The sequence below is a fragment of the Panthera pardus genome, unplaced genomic scaffold (genome assembly GCF_024362965.1).
Source record: "Panthera pardus isolate Hobbes unplaced genomic scaffold, ASM2436296v1 HiC_scaffold_17, whole genome shotgun sequence".
NCBI classification, from domain to species: domain Eukaryota; kingdom Metazoa; phylum Chordata; class Mammalia; order Carnivora; family Felidae; genus Panthera; species Panthera pardus.
The window spans coordinates 54,354,337-54,373,294 of NW_026526732.1; the positions used below are offsets into that span (position 1 = coordinate 54,354,337).

The 18,958-nt window shown below is 36.6% G+C and overlaps 1 protein-coding gene across 1 annotated transcript in view; it reads left to right on the forward strand.

The window, feature by feature from the left end:
- SEC63 (SEC63 homolog, protein translocation regulator) overlaps nt 1-18,958 on the forward strand; it is a 77,268-nt gene that overhangs the window by 48,054 nt on the left and 10,256 nt on the right. Inside the window, exons 15-19 of the mRNA XM_019443023.2 lie at nt 369-428; nt 630-803; nt 5,024-5,182; nt 9,489-9,590; nt 12,928-13,026. Of these exons, the coding sequence (XP_019298568.1) occupies nt 369-428; nt 630-803; nt 5,024-5,182; nt 9,489-9,590; nt 12,928-13,026 (594 nt within the window). The remainder of the gene's footprint in view (nt 1-368; nt 429-629; nt 804-5,023; nt 5,183-9,488; nt 9,591-12,927; nt 13,027-18,958) is intronic.

The following is an 18,958-nucleotide window of genomic DNA, read 5'->3' on the forward strand; positions in this document are numbered from 1 at the left end:
CACTCTCTACCGATGCAGCCAGCCAGGCGCCCCTCCTTAGTTACTCTAAACTGTGGAATATTTTTTACTTTATAATGAGTTTACATATCTTATAAGGCATTGCATTTATAAACTTAAGTAGACTGTACTTCTCAAATGTATTCAAGACAGATGTGAGATATTTTAGAAGGTAACTTCCAAAGTGTAAATTAGTAATTGCTAAATTTGTACACATCATTTAGTAATTGGTAAAAATCTCCTGTTCTTCCTTCACCCACCAATTGTCACCAGTTAAAAAACGTATTGGTCATCTATTTTGAAAGACTGCTTTGTTTATCTGAAAGATAAATGTAAGTTGATAGAGATATTTTTCTTCTCTCTACCTCCAGGAAGTATTTGAAAAGGAACAGTCCATCTGTGCTGCAGAGGAACAGCCGGCAGAAGATGGGGTAAAAACTTGATTTTTCTTACCTATGTTTCCTGGTGAAGGAAATGTTTTGTTTAGTTCTGATTGATTTATATTGCTGTGAGAGAGTAATTCAGTTTATGAAAACATTTAGTTTAGCCATTTTTATCTAAAAATTACTATTGACTCCCAAATGAAACTATTGTTATAACTTCTGAGTGTGCATGTATGTTGTGATTTACAGCAGGGTGATACTAACAAGAATAGGACAAAAGGAGGATGGCAACAGAAGAGTAAAGGACCTAAGAAAGCTGCTAAATCGAAAAAAAAGAAACCTTTAAAAAAAAAACCTACACCTGTGCCCTTACCACAATCAAAGCAACAGAAACAAAAGCAGGCAAATGGAGTTGTTGGGAGTGTAAGTTAATACTGTTATTATCATTATCTTTATTTTCATGTAACTTATACTAAAATGTTCAAATCCTATGTGTATAGCTCCTGAAATTTTACATATATGTGTATGCATGATACCCAGATTAAGATGGAAAACTTTAACACCCTAGAAAACTTGCTTATGCCCCTTCTCAAAGATCCCTCCCTTTACCTCCATACCTTCCTGTTCTGGCTCTTATTACCATAGATTAGTTTTGTCTATCTTTTTTTTAATGTTTGTTTATTTTAGAGAGAGAGAGAGAGAGAGAGAGAGAGAGAGCATACGTGCCCAAGCACAAGTGGGGTAGGGGCAGAGAGAGGGGGACAGAGGATCCGAAGCAGGCTCTGCATTGACAGCAGAGAGCCCGACGTGGGGCTTGAACTCACAAACTGTGAGATTATGACTTGAGCTGAAGTCAGGCACTTACCCAGCTGAGCCACCCAGGTGCCCCAGTTTTGCCTATTCTTAAGCTTGATATAATTGGAAATGTTTGCTTTCATTCAGCATTATGTCCGTGACATTCATCTGTGTTGTGGATAGCACCTGTTCATTCTTTGTGTGTATGTGATATTCCATTTTTTGAATATACTACAATTTATCTATCTTTGGTTGGTGAACATTTGGGTTGTTTCTAGTTTTTGCCTGTTATGAGTAAAAGTGCTGTGTTCATTCATGCACATGTCATTTTGTGGACATTCATTTTTCTTGGGTATGTGGAATCTAGCATTGGAATTGCTGGGTCACAAATAGGCGTATGTTGAGTTTGTTGAACAGAGCCTATTTTCCAAAGTTGTACTATTCTATGCTCATACTAGCAAAACCTGAGTCCAGTTGTTCCACATCCTCACTAATATGTAGTTCTACCATTCTTTTTCATTTTAACCACAATGGTGGATTTGTAGCGGTATCTCTGTGTGGTTTTTATTTGTTATTTACTTGATAAATAATGATAATGAGCATCTTTTCATATATTTACTAGCCATTTGGATATCCTCTTTTTTTGTTGGGTTGTCTTATGGATTTGTAGGGTTCCCTTTATATATTCTGGGTATGAGTCCTCTTTACTCTCTTAGTGGTAGCTTTTGATGGTACTTAATTTTAAGGAAGTCTGTTTTATCAGTTTTATGGTTAGTGTTTTTGTTTCTTGTTGAAGACATTTCTGCCTGTCACAAGAACCTGGAGATATTTTTCTGTTTTCTCCTAGAAATATTATTTTACTTACTATATTTAGCTTAGATACATCTTGACTTAATTATTGTGAATAGTGTGAGATTGGGATTATGGACCACTTATTCTAGCACCACTTATTGACAAGATCATCCTTTTCTCAGAATTGCAGTGATGGTTTGTCATAAAACAAGCGACCATAACGATGTTTGTGCAGATCTGTTTATGGACTCACTAGACCATTCCATTGATTATTTGTCTATTCTTGTTCCAAACCACATGGTCTTAATTATGATGAGTTTATATTAAGTTTTGAAATATGTTAGTGTAAGTTCTCAAACTCTTCTTTAAAATTGTCTTGCTTATTTTAGGTTCTTTGCATTTCCCTCAACATTTTTAAAATAACCTTGGCAGTTTCCACCAAAAAAAGTTCCTGGAGTTTAGATGAGGATTGCATTGAATCTGTGCTTCAGTGTAGGGAGAATTCACATGAACAATATTGAGTCTTCTTATTCATAATTATGGTTTATCTTTATTAATTTGGATCTTCCTTAATTTTTTCTCAGCAGTGTTTTGTAATTTCCAGTGGCAGAGGTATGGCACATCTTTCATTAGATTTACTTACCCTTCTGCATTTGATACTTTCTGGTGCTGTTGCATATATAACATTTTTAAAAAATCCATTCTTCAGTGTTTATTGCTGGTGTGTAGAGATACAGTTGCGTTCTAAATATTGACCTTGTATCAAGGGGCATACGTTGACAATATGCGCATACCTTGTTTTATTGCACTTCTGTTTATTGCACTCAGCACATACTGCATTTTTTACAGATTGAAGGTTTGTGGCAACCCTGTGTTGAGCAAATCTGTCAGCGCCATTTTTCCAGCAGCATTTGCTCACTTTGTGTTTCTGTCATATTTTGGTAATGCCCTCAATATTTTAAACTTTGTATTATTATTATATTCACTATGGTGATCTGTGATCAGTGATTACAGCTCTCTGGCAGCTCATGTGATAGCATTCGTTAGCAGTATTTTTAATTAAGGCATGCACATGATTTAAGACATAATGCTGTTTGTACACTTAACATTCTGCAGTATAGTATTTCTATGTAATGGGGAACAAAAAAAGGCATTTGACTTGATTGCATTAATCACTCTACTGTCTGGAACTGAACTTGCAATATCTCCAAGGTATGCTTGTAATTCTAACCATTTGTAGGTACTTTTAAAAAGATTTTCTATGTACACAATCATGCCATCTGGGAATAAAGATAGTTTTACTTTTTTGTTTTTAATCTTTATGCCTCCTTCTCTTCCTTTTCCTTTTTGCCTTACTCTACTAGCTAGAACTTTCAGTGTAATGCTCGTTAGGAATGGGGACAGTGGTCACCCTTATCATCTTGCTTATCTCCAGGAGAAAGGAAACAAACTGTTAAGTATGATGTTAGCTATAGGGTTTTTGTAGATATTCTTTATCAGGTTAAGAAAGTATTCCCTTCTGTTCCCAGTTTGCTGAGAATTTTTATCATGAGCAATACTGAATTTTATTAAATGCCATTTCTCCATTTGTTGAGGTGACTGATTTTTCTCCTTTTTGTAATGTGGTGAGTTATGCTGATGCATTTAAAAATTTTAAGCTATCCTTGCATTCCTGGAACAAATTCATTTGGTCATAACATAGTATCCTTTTTCATATTTATTTGGACTTGATAATATTTTATTTAGGATTCCTACATTTATTTTTATGAGAGAATATTGGTTTACCTTTCTCCCTTCTTGTAATACCCTTGCCAGATTTTGTATCAGGTTTATGTTGGCCTCATTAAACAAGAAGTATTCTTTCTTTCTTTTTCCTGGAAGAGTTTGTCTAAGATTGGATTTGTTATTTGGGAGAATTATCTAGAAAAGCCATCTGGGTTTGGAGTTTTAAAAAGGGTTTAGTTATAGAATCCATTTCTTTAGCAAATTCTACTTTTTTCCGTATATCAATTTTAGTATATTATGGCTTTCAAGAAGCTTGTCCATTTCCTGTAAGTTATCAAATTTATTGACAGTTATTGATAATATCCTTTATTTGTGATGTCCTTTGGATCTGTAGTTATATTTCTTTTATTCCTAATATTAGTAATTTGTATTCTCTTTTTCCTTTCATCAGTCTTGCCTAATGGAAGTCTTGCTGCAGTTGTATTAATCTTTTCAAAGAACCGACTTTTTTTTTTAATGTTTATTTTATTCTTGAGGGAGAGAGAGCGCACACGTGTGCATGCACACGTTGGGGAGGGGCAGAGAGAGGGAGACAGAGGATTCGAAGCAGGCTCTGTGCTGATAGCAGAGAGCTTGACACTGGGCTCTAACTCACGAACTCTGAGATCATGACCTGAGCCGAAGTCAGACGCCCAACTGACTGAGCCACCCTCAGTGGCTCACCCTCAGTGAGGTGCCCCTCAAAGAACCAACTTTTGGTTTTATTTAGGTTTCTCTTTTGTGTATCTGCCTTCTCTTTAATTGATTTCTGGTCTGTATTATTTACTTTGACTTTTTTTGCATTTAATTTGCTGTTCTCTTTCTTGCTTCTTGAAATGGATTAGTAAGTATCTTGTCTGGGATATTGGCTTTCCTTACTACATTATATTCTATCAGCCATAGAAGATAATACTAAACTGTCAAAGCAGTACTTTTCTATAAACTTCCCATTTCCCCATCCCGAATAAAATATATTGTATGATTGGTGTTTTGAAAGATGAGCCATCTTTGCCATTGTGGTAGTATACTTTGTAAATAAAAATAAAAGTATTTTTTATTTTACAAACAAAAATAAAATAACAGTAGACAAATAAGCCAAATGTTAAAGTCTTTAGTCTGACTACCACATATTTATAAGTAAATGTGTTTATAATTCTCTAAAATTCTGTATGAATAGTGAAATTATAATCTTGAGCCAATTTAATTTTAATGACAAAAAGTTAGCTTCAGGGGCTCCGAATGATATATTCACTGAGGTATTCAAAACTTTTGTGGTTGCTTTTTCCTTTTAGGAAGCTGCAGTAAAGGAAGATGAAGAAGAAGTTTCTGACAAAGGCAGTGATTCTGAAGAAGAAGAAACGAATAGAGAATCCCAGAGTGAAAAAGATGATGGTAGTGACAGAGACTCTGATAGAGAGCAAGATGAAAAACAAAACAAAGATGATGAAGCAGTAAGACTTATAATATTATAAGTTTAAATAATTGGAGTTATATACCTCTGATTGTTTTGGGTTTTGTTGTTTTTTAATTTGTTTTGTTTACTTGTCTTAAATAATATCAGTATATTTTACAGTCATATTATTTTGTAAGAATATTTTTGTGGGATGGTCAGAATTATAAAGAAAAATCATTTCTAACAAGGATTGGACCCCTTAATTTTTTTTTAATTAATTAATTAGCCTATTTATTTATTTTGAGAGAGCACATGCAAACAGGGGAGGAACAGAGAGAGAGAATCCCAGGGAGGTTCTGCGCTGTCAATGTAAAGCTCTACGCGGAGCTGCATCCCATGAGCCATGAGATTATGACCTGAGTCGAGATCAAGAGTCAGACACTTAACCGACTAAGCTACCCAGGCACCCGGACTTCTTAATTTTCTGAAATCTTTAAGTTGCTAGATAGTATAGGATGTGGGTCTAAATCGAAGCCAGTTTGGTGTCTTACAATGGTTTTCATTGTTGGAGTTGAGTCTGCAAATGAGTTAGGAAAGGTGGGTTATGGTCTGAGCAGTTACTTAGAACTGAGTCTTTCCAGAGTTGCAGGTAATGTTTAGATTTAAGAAACGTTACTGTGGACTCTAATGTCTCGAGGTTGGTTAAGGGAAAAACTAATATTTACAAAATTCCACCTTGTTTCAAGAAATATATAAGACCTTAAGGAAAAGAGGTGTCTCTAAGGAACTTACTAAGATTGTGAGGGTAGAAAATAGAAAAAAATCTCATGGTATACCGTTAGTTTGCACCTGATTTATGGATGGGCTATAAAAAGAGGGTTTGTTGGACAAATAATGGGTCCTTAGAGGCTTACTGCAAATGAACTGTAAACTGATCAGCCATTCCTTTATGTTTGTGTTGTTCTGTTCTTTCTGACTAGGCCATTGACCTAAAAGGTACCCTTGTAGTTTAGGAGAGAAAAAGAGTTTGCCTGAATAGCCTGAGAGGGTCAAGTAGAGAGGAATAAAAGGAAAAGGCAAAGGATAAAAATATGAGGAATGCAGGCATAGTTTGGAGATACTACAGGCTTATATCCAGACCACCAGAATGAAACTAACATCACAATATAGCACAAAATGAATTTTTCAGTTTCCTAGTGGATATGAAAGTTATGTTTAACACTATATTGTAGTGTAGTGTATAGAGTATGCAGTAGCATTGTCTCAAACAATATATATGCCTTAATGAAAACATTCTCTATTACTAAAAAATCCTAACCATCGTCTGAGCCTTCAGCAAATTGTGATCTTTTTGCTGGTGGAGGCTCTTGCCTAGGTGTTGGTGGCTACTGACTATTCAGGGTGGTGGTTGCTGAAGATTGCAGTGGCTGGGGCAGTTTTTTAAATAAGACAACGGTAAAATTTGCTGCATTGACTATTCTTTCACAAATGATTTCTCTGTAGCGTGCAATGCTGTTTATAGCATTTTACCCACAATAGAACTTCTTTCAAATTGGAGTCAGACCTGTCAAATCCTATCACTGCTTTGTCAACTGAGTTTATGTCATCTTTTAAGTCCTTTGTTGTTATTTCAACAATCTTCACAGTACCTTCACCAGGAGTAGATTCCATGTCTGGAAACCACTTTCTTTGCTCCTCCATAAGAAGCAACTCCTCATCTGCTCAAGTTCTCTCATGAGATTGCAGCAATTCAGTTCCATCTTTGGGCTCCACTGCTAATTCTCTTGCTATTTCCACCCCATCTGCAGTACTCCTTCCTCCATTGAAGTCTTGAACCCCTCAAAGTCATCCATCAGGGTTGGAAATCAGTTCTCCAAACTCCTGTGAATGTTGATATTTTGACTCTTCTTATGAATCATAAATATACTTAATGGCTTGTAAAAGGGTGAATGAGAAGATTTTCAGTATACTTTGCCCAGATCCACCAGAGGAATCACTATGTGTGGCAGCTGTTGCCTTAAAAAATGTATTTCTAAAATAGTAAGACTTGAAAGTGAAAATTACTCCTTGATCCATGGACTACAGAATGGATGTTGTGTTAGCAGTCATGAAAACAACATTAATCTTACTGTATGTCTCTATCAGAGCTCTTGGGTAACTAGATGCGTTCTGAATGAGCAGTAGTACTATTTTGAAAGGATTTTTTTTTTTTTTTTTTTTTTGAGTAGTCGATCTCAACAGTGGACTTAAAATATTCAGTAAACCATGTGCTATCATTCAGGTTTTGTTGTTCCATTTAGAGAGCACACGCAGGGCAGATTTAGCATAGTTCTTAAGGGCCCTAGGATTTTCAGAACGCTAAGCAAGTATTGGCTTCAGCCGAATGTCACCAGTTGCATTAGCTCCTAATGGAAGAGTCAACCTGTCTTTTGAGCCGAGCATGGACTTCTCTCTAGCTATGAAAGTCTTAGATGGCATCTTCTTCCAGTGTAAGGCTGGAACAGTGTGGAAAATCTGTTACTTAGTGTAGCCATCTTCATTAATTATCCCAGCTAGACCTTGTGGATAGCTTGCTGCAGTTTCTCCACAAGCACTTGCTGCTTCCCCTTTGCACTTTGATGTTAGTGAGATGCCTTCTTTCCTGAAACCTCACGCACCAACCTCTCCTAGCTTCAGATTTTTCTTCTGCACCTTCTTCACTTCTCTCAGCTTTTATAGAATTGAAGAGGCAAGTCCTTGCTCTGGATTAAGGTTTGGCTTAAAGAACTATTACGGCTGGTTTGATCTTCTGTTCAGACTGCTAAAACTTTCTCTGTGTCAACAATAAGGCTGTTTCACTTTGTTATCATTTGTGTTTTCACTGGAGTAGCACTTTTAATTTCCTTCATGAATTTTTCCTGTGCATTCACAACTTGTCTATTTGGTACAAGAGCCCTAGCTTTCAGCCTGTCTCAACTTCCAGCTTGCCTTGTTCACTAAGCTTAATCGTTTCTAGCTTTTGATTTAGAGTGAGAGACATGTGGCTCTTCCTTTCACTTGAACACTGAGAGATCACTGTAGGGTTATTAATTGGCCTAATTTCAGTATTGTTGTGTCTCAGGGAATAGGCCAAGAGGAGGGGAAGAAATGGAGGAACAGCCCATTGGTGGAGCAGTCAGAATACACACAATATTTATTAAGTTTGCCATCTTAGGTGAGCATGGTTCGTGGCCCCAAAACAATTACTGTAGTAACATCAAAGATCAGTGATCAGAGATCACCGTAACAAATATAATAAGAAAGAAGTTTTAAATATTGCAAGAATTACCAAAATGTGACACAGACACGAAGTGAGCAAACGCTGTTGGAGAAATGGCAACAGTAGAACAAGAGACTTGCTCAACACAGGGTTGCCACAAACCTTCAGTTTGTAAAAATCACAGTATTTGTAAAGCACACATGTGCAAAGTGCAATTAAATGAGGTATGCCTGTAATGTACCTGCCCTTGGGAATGGTGGGGAAAAACAAGGGTGACTTTTTAGCAGTTGCTGGCCCTTGACCGTTTTTGTACTTCGGGAATTAAATTGATTGCCAGGAAATTAAAGCCTATCAAAGAAATTATTTCCCCACCCACATTTTGAGAAAGAGTTGACATATTCTTTTCTGAGTACAGTATTAGGGTTAGTAGAAGTGACAGACTAGTTTCTTTAGATACCAAAATACATTCATTCAATTGTCAAATAATTATACAATTATTCATTATTTGCCACATTGCAAGCCCTGTGTTAGATGACAGAAATGCAAGCCAAATGTAAAACAGTTTCTGCCCTTGAATGACAGGCTAGTGGGTAAGGCAGACTTGTAAGTAAACATTAAAGTACAAAAGTAGAAAAGAGATTATGCACATTTTTGCCAGGTACAGTGATAACACAGAGGAGGGAGTGATCAACTCAAGTTGAGGGAAATTTCTGGTATTTGGGAACTCATGGTTTGGGCTTTAGCAGTTCCTAAGGGAATAATAGGAGGAATTTGCCAGGTTAAAGACAGAGGGAGAAAACAAATCCAAACAGGGTTTAGGAGGAGTGAAATAGCTTGGTGAGTTCAGAGAAGTCAAGATAGTTCGAAATGACTAGAATAGAAAGTGCAAAGAGGAAGGCAGTGTTAGGAGACTGAAGAGATTGGCCCAGATCAGATCATGACCCATGTAGTTGATGCTGAAGGGCTTAGATTTGATTTATGAAATGATGTGTTGTAAGTTTAGAGCAGGGAAATGATCAGGTCTGTGGGACTGAACTCAGTAGTAGTTAGCATTGTCAGGAATAATAGCTGGAAGAAGATGGAAACTTCAAAACGATTTCAAATGTTTGATTTTTACTTTACCTAGGAGTGGCAAGAATTACAACAAAGTATACAGCGAAAGGAGAGAGCTCTACTGGAAACCAAATCAAAGATAACACATCCTGTTTATAGTCTTTATTTTCCTGAGGTGAGTTATTCATGACTCAGCGTTTTCCGTATTCCATCTACTTTGTCTTTAGGTATTTTTCAGTTGCCTTTTATCCCTCCATGGTGTGTACTGGCTCAAATGTGCTGATGTGGTCTGTTCTTGATAGGTGACAGTTTGAAAAATACATTTCAGTATGAATTAGATTTAGTGAATGTGGTCTATAATGGGAGGATTGTTAACTTTTTAAGTATTTATATGGTTTCCTGTGCTTCTGTCTTTTCTGTGCCTATATTACTGAAGGTTGTGCTGACTGCTGATTTCTCTTTAGTAGTTCAGGCAGTCTGTCAGACAAATGCATATTTTGCCTATGATTACACAGCTTTTGTGAGTCTCTCACTTCTGTCAAGTTTTAAATAAAATGAAAAAAGTTCTTAAATTTTTCCCATGAGTTTTCTCTGATGGCTCTGTACTGGCCACCTGGAGCCACTGCACTTGCTCTGGCCCTAGTCCCCGGGAATAGGCAAGCCCATGGGCTGTGGGACCAGCTGAGTTCAGTAAGAGTTCAGAATGACTGAGCCCCAAGCTCAGGACAGATTGTTGCAGTGCTATTTGTTCTCCTGTCCTTGTTTACTTTGTGGTTGTGGCCTGCTCAACTTTTGGTCTCCTTGAGTTGTTTGTCTTTCAAATGAATTTGGAATTTACACAATGCTTTGCTTTTGCAATGATTCTGTCTCTGGCCAGAGGTCGAGAACTGGTTGCCTCTTAGTTCAAGGAAGCTGTTCCACCGACTGCCTCACAGCTTGGCCACAGAATCTTATGCTCGGCACTCATGTTTGGCAGGTGATTTCATGTATAAATCTGCTTTCTGCTTTAGAATGTCAATCCAGAGTTGCTGGGGGCTGCTGAAGGCAAATTCCCAAGTAATTTGGCTTTCCTAATAATAAATGAGTGGCTCTGCAGACTGTTGTTTTGACTTGGAGGAAAGTCAGCCCAGGATTCCATGTTAATGTGCTTGCTGATCTTCTGGCGTGTCTTGAGCGTTAGCCCATCTGTTAGGGGCATTTTGCCCATTGCAGTGGTAGTCTGCCAACCCCAAGACTCCCGAAATCAAGCGAGTAAATTTCACTCATTGATTGGTTTTAAAAGTGCCATGGGATGTTATAAGCCACATAATTTGTACCCTTGTACCAGACAGTTCATTTTAGACCATGCTTAGTTAATAAGCAAAACATCCATTCTCTCCCTTAGAACATTTTAGCCTTGAGAATGCCTTTTTCTAATTTAATCTACAACTACACGGTAAACATCTTGAAAAGTACCACTTACCGGACAAAATTTATTTAGGATTTTACTAATGTCTACCTGTCTACCTTCCCGTGTACCTGTAGAGCTACCCTAACTATCACACTACCCATTTAAATTGCTTAAAATTACATGTTTATAATTGACTTACATATAACTGAAACTCATTCATTATGCTTAATATGTTAAGAATGGTGGGGAATCTCACACAGTAGAGAAGTTATTGTGTTGATAGTGTGAATAAGTCATGGTAGAACATCTTTTCCACTTTCACCGTGTGCATCAAAGAGTCTAGGCACACGTACAGTGCCGTGGATTCATATTCACCAGCTTCTTAATAAATATTCTTGAATGAATCACATTTTAATCAAATAGCCTGGGAGAGGGAAGGAAAGGCATTCTCTTAGTGGAGAGGTAAAGAAGATACGCACATTCTTAAACATCTCCCGTGCTTCTTATATTGCATGTGTGTTCTAGTAATGAGATCATTTCATTAATAATTGTGATTATCACACTCAATGTGCTAGACATTCTAATATATAATTTACTTGTATTATCTCAGTCCATCTTCACAACACAGCCTGAGGTAGATGCTCCTCATTTAATAGAGAAGAAAAACAGGGTTTTAGAGAAGTGAAATAATCCGGTCTATGTGGCTTTAAATTGGGCATTGACAAACTGCCTGTAGACAAGTCTGCCTCCCTGCCTGTTTTATGAATGAAGTTTTATTGGAACCCAGTCACACTTACTCTTTTCATGTTACAGTGGCAGAATCAAGTAATTGTGACTGAGACTCTGGCCCATAAGGTGCAGAAATTAATACTGCATTTTGAGTCCATTATAATGTTTTTATCCACTTTGTGCAACACACATGTAGACAAATATACATATATATGTATACACATACACACACACACACACACACACACACACCTATTATGGTAGTCCACTTTGGGTTAAGCAGAAGTTGAATTAATCATATACTTGTGATTTATTTATTCTGCTTACTAATGTTGTGCTTTGTAGTTTACAAGAATTTTTAGTTAACCTCAGTGTAGCATTATCAAATAATCAAATTTCAGTGTCTTGTGGTTAAAATAAAATAGCAAGTACAAGTGATTTTGAATTCAAAAGACATTTTCCCTATGATAATGTTTTCAGTAAAAAGTTATTTTTCTAACTTTCTTTTGGATAATTGAGAATTTAGAATAGTCTAGTGTTGTTTTGGTTAAATGAGTATTTAGACTATCCTAGAGTCTTTTAGCTCCAAAACATTTTTCTTTAATTTGTTTAAAGAAGATCTCTTCCCTGACCAGTTCTTAAGCAGAGGGTACTAAGACATGACTAAACCGTTATTGATGAATTCTGTACAGCAGTGCTGAGCACACTGAAGTTTGGTGCCTCCAGACTGCTGTGTCTTCTCATTGTTTTTTTTTAAATACTTTTCTGTCTCCTGTCAGTTCTTCCTGCTGTCATTGTACATTCTGGTGGCAGTTTCTTTACTGAGCTCTTTTTTTATTCCTAATCTTTTCTGAGGTACAGCTAAAAATGTTGTGCTTATTAAAATCATGTGCAGTGAAAGGTATTAGATAGGCTCTTAAATCAGATGATCTTTTATGAGTAGTGTATTTTCATGATTTCCGATTTGGTTGCCCAAGTCCCTTCTGCTCTTACTTTCTGGCTTTTGCTTATTACTAGGTAAAATGACTAAGATTATTTGCTGGATGATCCTGTAATAGTTTATGATGTTTTATTTTATTTTATTATATCTCTTGTCATTTAAGGTTAATCAGGGGTTTTTAACACAGAGGCCCATCACTACCGTTTTTTAAGGGACTGTTTGAAACCCCCATATTACATACAGAATTCTTTTGGACAGCAGATCTATAAATGGTTAAGAATAGTTTATTCATTCAGTAAACATTTATTGAGTATCTATTTTGTACCAGGCACTGTGTCTGTGCCGGGGATACTGCAGTGAACAAAACCAGAACAATACCTCTAGAATGAGACAAGGCAGACAGTTACTTCTCTAGTTCTTTCTGATAACATCTCTTTTTTTTTTTCTTTGCAGGAGAAACAAGAATGGTGGTGGCTTTATATTGCAGATAGGAAGGAACAGACGTTAATATCTATGCCATATCATGTGTGTACGCTAAAAGATACAGAAGAGGTAAGTGTCCAACAACATTATTTCAGTTTTTACAAATGTAAGGCATCTCACCTTCATGCTGCCTCATAAAATCTTTTTTAGATTTCAGTTTATCATATTTGGCTTATTGTATTGTATTTGTTAAGGCACCTTTTATAACTGTTCTCTGGTGCCTGGGGGGAACTAATTCGAAGTTTATATAGTATTGTTAAAAGTAGGCAACTTTCTTAGTCTTAAAAGCTTGTTTTCAACTTACTTTGGGGAGTTTTCACTGTCAGTGTCTAAGAACATATGCCTTTTGTTCTGTCCAGAATTTAATTATATTTTACAAAAATCTGCAATTTTTATCTTCACTGGATTAGTGCTAAGACCTTTGGTCTTAAAAATGAATGTAAGAATTGCTAATTAGATTTTTAGAGTGGAATTTTTGATTATGTAGCATTATTCATTGTTCATGACATCACTCATGTACCATCGTGATGAACATGTTTTATCCCTTGGCAACTCCTTTCTATTTTTCTTGTTTTTCTTGATTTTTTCATGTTACTTTTCTAGAAAGAAGGTTCTTTCTACCTGGACTTGGTGGACAAGAGCAAGGGTTTTTTTTTAATTTCAAGATAGTTCTGTGATGTTGATTTTTTAAAAATATTTTAAAAATATTTTTTTAAATGTTTATTTACTGAGAGACACAGAGTGCAGGCGGGGGAGAGGCAGATAGAGAGAAGATGACACAGAATCCGTAGCAGGCTCCAGACTCTGAGCTCTGAGCTGATAGCATGAAACCTGATGCAGGACTTGAACCCATGAACCGTGAGATCATGACCTGAGCCAAAGTCAGCCGCTTAACTGACTGAGCCACCCAGGTGCCCCTCATTTTTAATACAAAAAGTACATATCCCCCTTTATTACCAAGTAGTAAATGTATGAAGTACTTTGTTGTTGTTTATTTGACAGAGCTAACTTAAGGTTATTTGTTTGATAGAGCAGTTTTATTATTTTTTAAATTTAAGTTTTACCAGGGTACCGTAAGAACAAGAGTGATCTCCTACATAAGCACAATAAGATTACTATGTTCAGGAAATTTAACATTGATATGGTATTTATCTAATATGCAGTCCATATTCAAATTTCCCTAAATACTCACTAGTACCTGTTACAGTTTTTGTTTTGTTTTCAAATTATTTTTTTATTCTTTAGAGAGAGCATGTTCACACGTGTGGGAGGGGTCAGGAGAGAGGGGAAGAGAGAACCTTAAGCAGGCTCTGCGCTGATGCAGTGCTCAATCCCACGACCCTGGGATCGTGACCTGAGCCAAAATTGAGTGGGATGCTCAACTGACTGAGCCACCCAGACATCCCCTTTTTTTTTTTTTAAGTTAGTTTTTATTTTGTTTTAAAATTCAGGATCCAGTCAAGGATCATGCATTGAATTTGGTTGTCATTCATCTTTATTCTAGAACTCTTCATTGGCCTTTTTGTTTGTTTGTTTGTTTTTAATTTTTTTTTTAACATTTATTTATTTTTGAGACAGAGAGAGACAGAGCATGAACGGGGGAGGGTCAGAGAGAGAGGGAGACACAGAATCTGAAACAGGCTCCAGGCTCTGAGCAGTCAGCACAGAGCCCAACGCGGGGCTTGAACTCACAGACCGCGAGATCATGACCTGAGCCAAAGTCGGACGCTTAACCGACTGAGCCACCCAGGCGCCCCTTGTTTTTAAATTTTTCATGCCATCAACATTTTTAAAGAGTCCAGACAAAGTATTTTGTAGAATATCCCTCAGTTTTGTCTCATTGGTTACTCATAATTGTATTCATCTTAAATATTTTTGGTAAAAATACTACATAAGTGATGTAACCTTCTTAGTGCATCAAATTGGGGCACATTATATCAGTTTGCCCACATTGGTGATACCATGGTTGAACATTTAGTTAAGGCTTCTCTACTGTAAAAGGTATTTTTCCTTCTAATCTTTGGGGTGCTGCTTGGGCACTATGTTAATATTAATATCCTGTTCTCTGTCTTTTACCCACTCATTTTAATATAATTGATGATTCTTGACTGAATCAGTTTTTCCTAATTATACAGTGTAGTTTCAGTATTGTATTTCTCTTCAGAGTAATACATCTTTCAGTGTATTTGAATTGTACTTCTCTTTGTGACCATTGTTCATTTTTATTGGTCTTTTAATTTGGTTTGGGCAATTGTTGTTTTAAATATTATGAAATCAACCTGTGGTGATATTTGTTGCAGATATTTCTCCCCATTTTGTTTTACTATTATGGTTGTTTTTACTAAGCAAAAATATAAACTTTATTTACTTGGAGTTTTTTTTGCAGTGTGATTTAGTAATTTTTTCTTTTCTGTTTTCTTGGTTTTGTGGTGACTTAGAAAGGTCAAATTATGAGATTAATTTTTAAAAAAAGGATTCTCCCATGATTTTTCTAGTTTGTTTTAATATATAATCTTGCTTACAAAATCTGGATTTTGGAGATTGGAGGCAGATTGCCAAAACATCCAAATGACATCTTAATAATTTATTCTTCCTTTGTCTAAATGAAAATGAAACTTTTTTTTTTTTAAGTTGTTAATGCCCCTTAATACCCATCATCTGTTTCACTCATTCCCCACCCACCTCCACTCTGGTAACCATCTGTTTGTTCTCTGTAGTTAAAAAGTCAGTTTCTTGGTTTGTCTCTCTCTTTTTTTCCCCTTTTCTTATTTATTTTGTTCCTTATATGAGTGAAATCATATGGTATTTGTCTTTCTCTGACTGACTTCACTTAGCATTATACGTTCTAGCTCCATCCATGTTATTGCAAGTGGCAAGATTTCATTCTTTTTTATGGCTAATATTCCATTGTATGTATATATCACATCTTCTTTATCCATTCATCAATTGATGGACATTTGGGCTGCTTCCATAATTTGGCTGTTGTAAATAATGCTGCTGTAAACATAGGGATGCATATATCCCTTTGAATTAGTGTTTTTGTATTTTGCGGGTAAATACCCAGTAGTGTGATTGCTGGATTGTAGGATACTTCTGTTTTTAACTTTTTGAAGAACCTCCATACTGTTTTCCACAGTGGCTGTACCAGTTTGCATTTCTACCAACAGTGGAAGAGGGTTATGTTTTCTCCACATCCTCACCAACACCAGTTGTTTCTTACATTTTTGATTTTAGCCAGAATTCTGACAGGTGTGAGGTGATACCCCATTGTAGTTTTGATTTGTATTTCTCTGATGGTAAGTGATGATGCACATCTTTTCATGTGTCGGCCATCTGTAGGTCTTCTTGGCCAAATGTCTGCTCATGTCTTGCCCATTTTTTAATTGGATTGTTTTTTGGGTGTTGAGTTTTATAAGTTCTTTATATATTTGGATAGTAACCCTTTATTAGATTACTTGCAAATATCTTCTTTCATTCCATAGGTTGCCTTTTAGTTTTGTCGATTGTTTTCCTCACTCTGCAGAAGCTTTTTATTTTGATGGAGTCCCAATAGTTTATTTTTGCTTTTGTTTCCCTTGCTTCAGGAGACATACCTAGAAAAAAGTTGCTATAGCCAGTGTCAAAAAAGATACTACCTATGTTCTTTTCTAGGATTTTTATGGTTTCAGGCCTCACATTTAGGTCCATAACCTGTTTTGAATTTATTTTTGTGTGTGGTGTAAGAAAGTGGTCCAGTTTCTTTCTTTCTTTTTTAATTTTTATTTTTCATTAAAAAATTTATTTCAAGTTTATTTTGAGAGAGAGAGCGAGAGAGAGAGCATGCATACAAGTGGGGGAGGGGCAGAGAGAGAGGGAGAGAGAGAATCCCCAGCAGGCTCTGTCTGCTCTGTCAGTCCAGAGCCTGACAAAGGGCTCTCACTCTCACGAACTGTGAGATCATGACCTGAGCCGAAATCAAGAGTCAGGTGCTTAACCTACTGAGCCACCCAGGTGCCCCCAGTTTCTTTGTTTTGCAGTTGCTGTCTAGTTTTCCAAACACCATTTGTTGAAGAGACCATCTTTTTCCCATTGGATATTCTTTCCTGCTTTGTTGAAGATCAGTTGATCACATAATTGTGTGTTTATTTCTGGAGTTTCTGTTCTGTTCCATTAATCTACACGTCTGTTTTTGTGCCATTACCGTACTGCTTGATCACTATAGCTTTGTAATATAACTTGCAATCTAAAATTGTGATGCCTCCAGTTTTGCTTTTCTTTTTCAAGGTTGCTTTGGCTACTCAGGGTCTTTTCTGGTTTCATATAAATTTTAGGATTATTCTAGTTCTGGAAAAATGGTGTAGGTATTTTGGTAGGGATTGCATTGAACGTGTAGATTGCTTTGGGTAGTATAGACATTTTTACAATATTTGCTCTTCCAGTCCATGAGTATGGAACGTCTTTCCATTTTTTGTGTCATTTTCAGTTTCTTTCATTGGTGTTTTATAGTTTTCAGAGTATAGGTGTATCACTTCTTTGGTTAGGTTTATTCTTAGATATCTTACCGTTTTTGGTGTACTTGTAGATGGGATTGATTTCTTAATTTCTCTTTCTGCTGCTTCATTATTGGTGTATATAAATGCAACAGATTTCTGTACATTGATTTTGTGTCCTGTGACTTTACTGAGTTCGTTTATCAGTTCTAGCAGTTTTTTTTTATTTTTTTTAATTTTTTTTATTTTTAAAAAAATTTTTTTTTTTTCAACGTTTTTTTATTTATTTTTTTGGGACAGAGAGAGACAGAGCATGAACGGGGGAGGGGCAGAGAGAGAGGGAGACACAGAATCAGAAATAGGCTCCAGGCTCCGAGCCATCAGCCCAGAGCCTGACGCGGGGCTCGAACTCACGGACCGCGAGATCGTGACCTGGCTGAAGTCGGACGCTTAACCGACTGCGCCACCCAGGCCCCCCAGTTCTAGCAGTTTTTTGATGGAATCTTTCAGGTTTTCCGTATATAGTATTATGTCATCTGCAAATACTGAAAGATTTCTTTTTTCCTTACCAATTTAGATGCCTTTTATTTTTTTTCTGTTGTCTGATTGCTATGGCTAAGACTTCCAGTACTATGTTGAATAAAATAAGAGTCAATATCCTTGTCTTGTTCCTGACCTTAAGGGAAAGGTTCTCAGTTTTATTCCATTGAGGAGATTGTTGTGGGGTTTTTCATATATGACCTTTATTATGTTGAGGTGTGTTCCTTCTACACCTACATTATTGAGGGTTTTTATCATGAATGGATGTTATACTTTGTCAAATGCTTTTTCTGCATCTGTTGGAATGATCCTATTGTTCTTATCCTTTCTCTTCTTGATATGATGTATCACGTTGATTGATTTGTGAATATTGAACCACCCTTGCAACGCAGGAATAAATCCCACTTGATCATGATGAATGATTTTTGTAATGTATTGCTGGATTTGGTTTTTTAGAATTTTTGCATCTATTTTCATCAGATGTATTGGTCTGTAGTTCTCTTGTTTTGTGACGTCGTTACCTGGTTTTGGTATCAGGGTAATCCTGGCTTCATAGAATGAATTTGGAAGTTTCCCTTCCTTTTCTGTATTTTGGAATAGTTTGAGAAGAATAGGTATTAAATCTTCTTTAAACAGTTGGTAGGGGTGCCTGGGCAGCTTAGTCAGTTGAGCGTCTGACTCTTGATTTCGGCTCAGGTCATGGTCCCAGGGTCATGGGATCAAGCCCTGCCTGAGCTCTGCACTGAGCATGGAGCCTGCTTGAGATTCACTCTTTCTCTCTCTCTCTCTCTCTCTCTCTCTCTCTCTCTCTCTCTCTCTCTCCCCCCCCCTCCTCCCTAAACATTCATTGTTTAGTAGAATGTTATTCAATCTCCATGTATTTATCGTGGTTACAGATTTTTTTCTTGTGGTTAACTTCTTTTTTAAGTTTATTTATTTTGAGAGAGACAGAGACAGTGTGAGCTGGGGAAGGGCAGAGAGAGGGAGAGAGA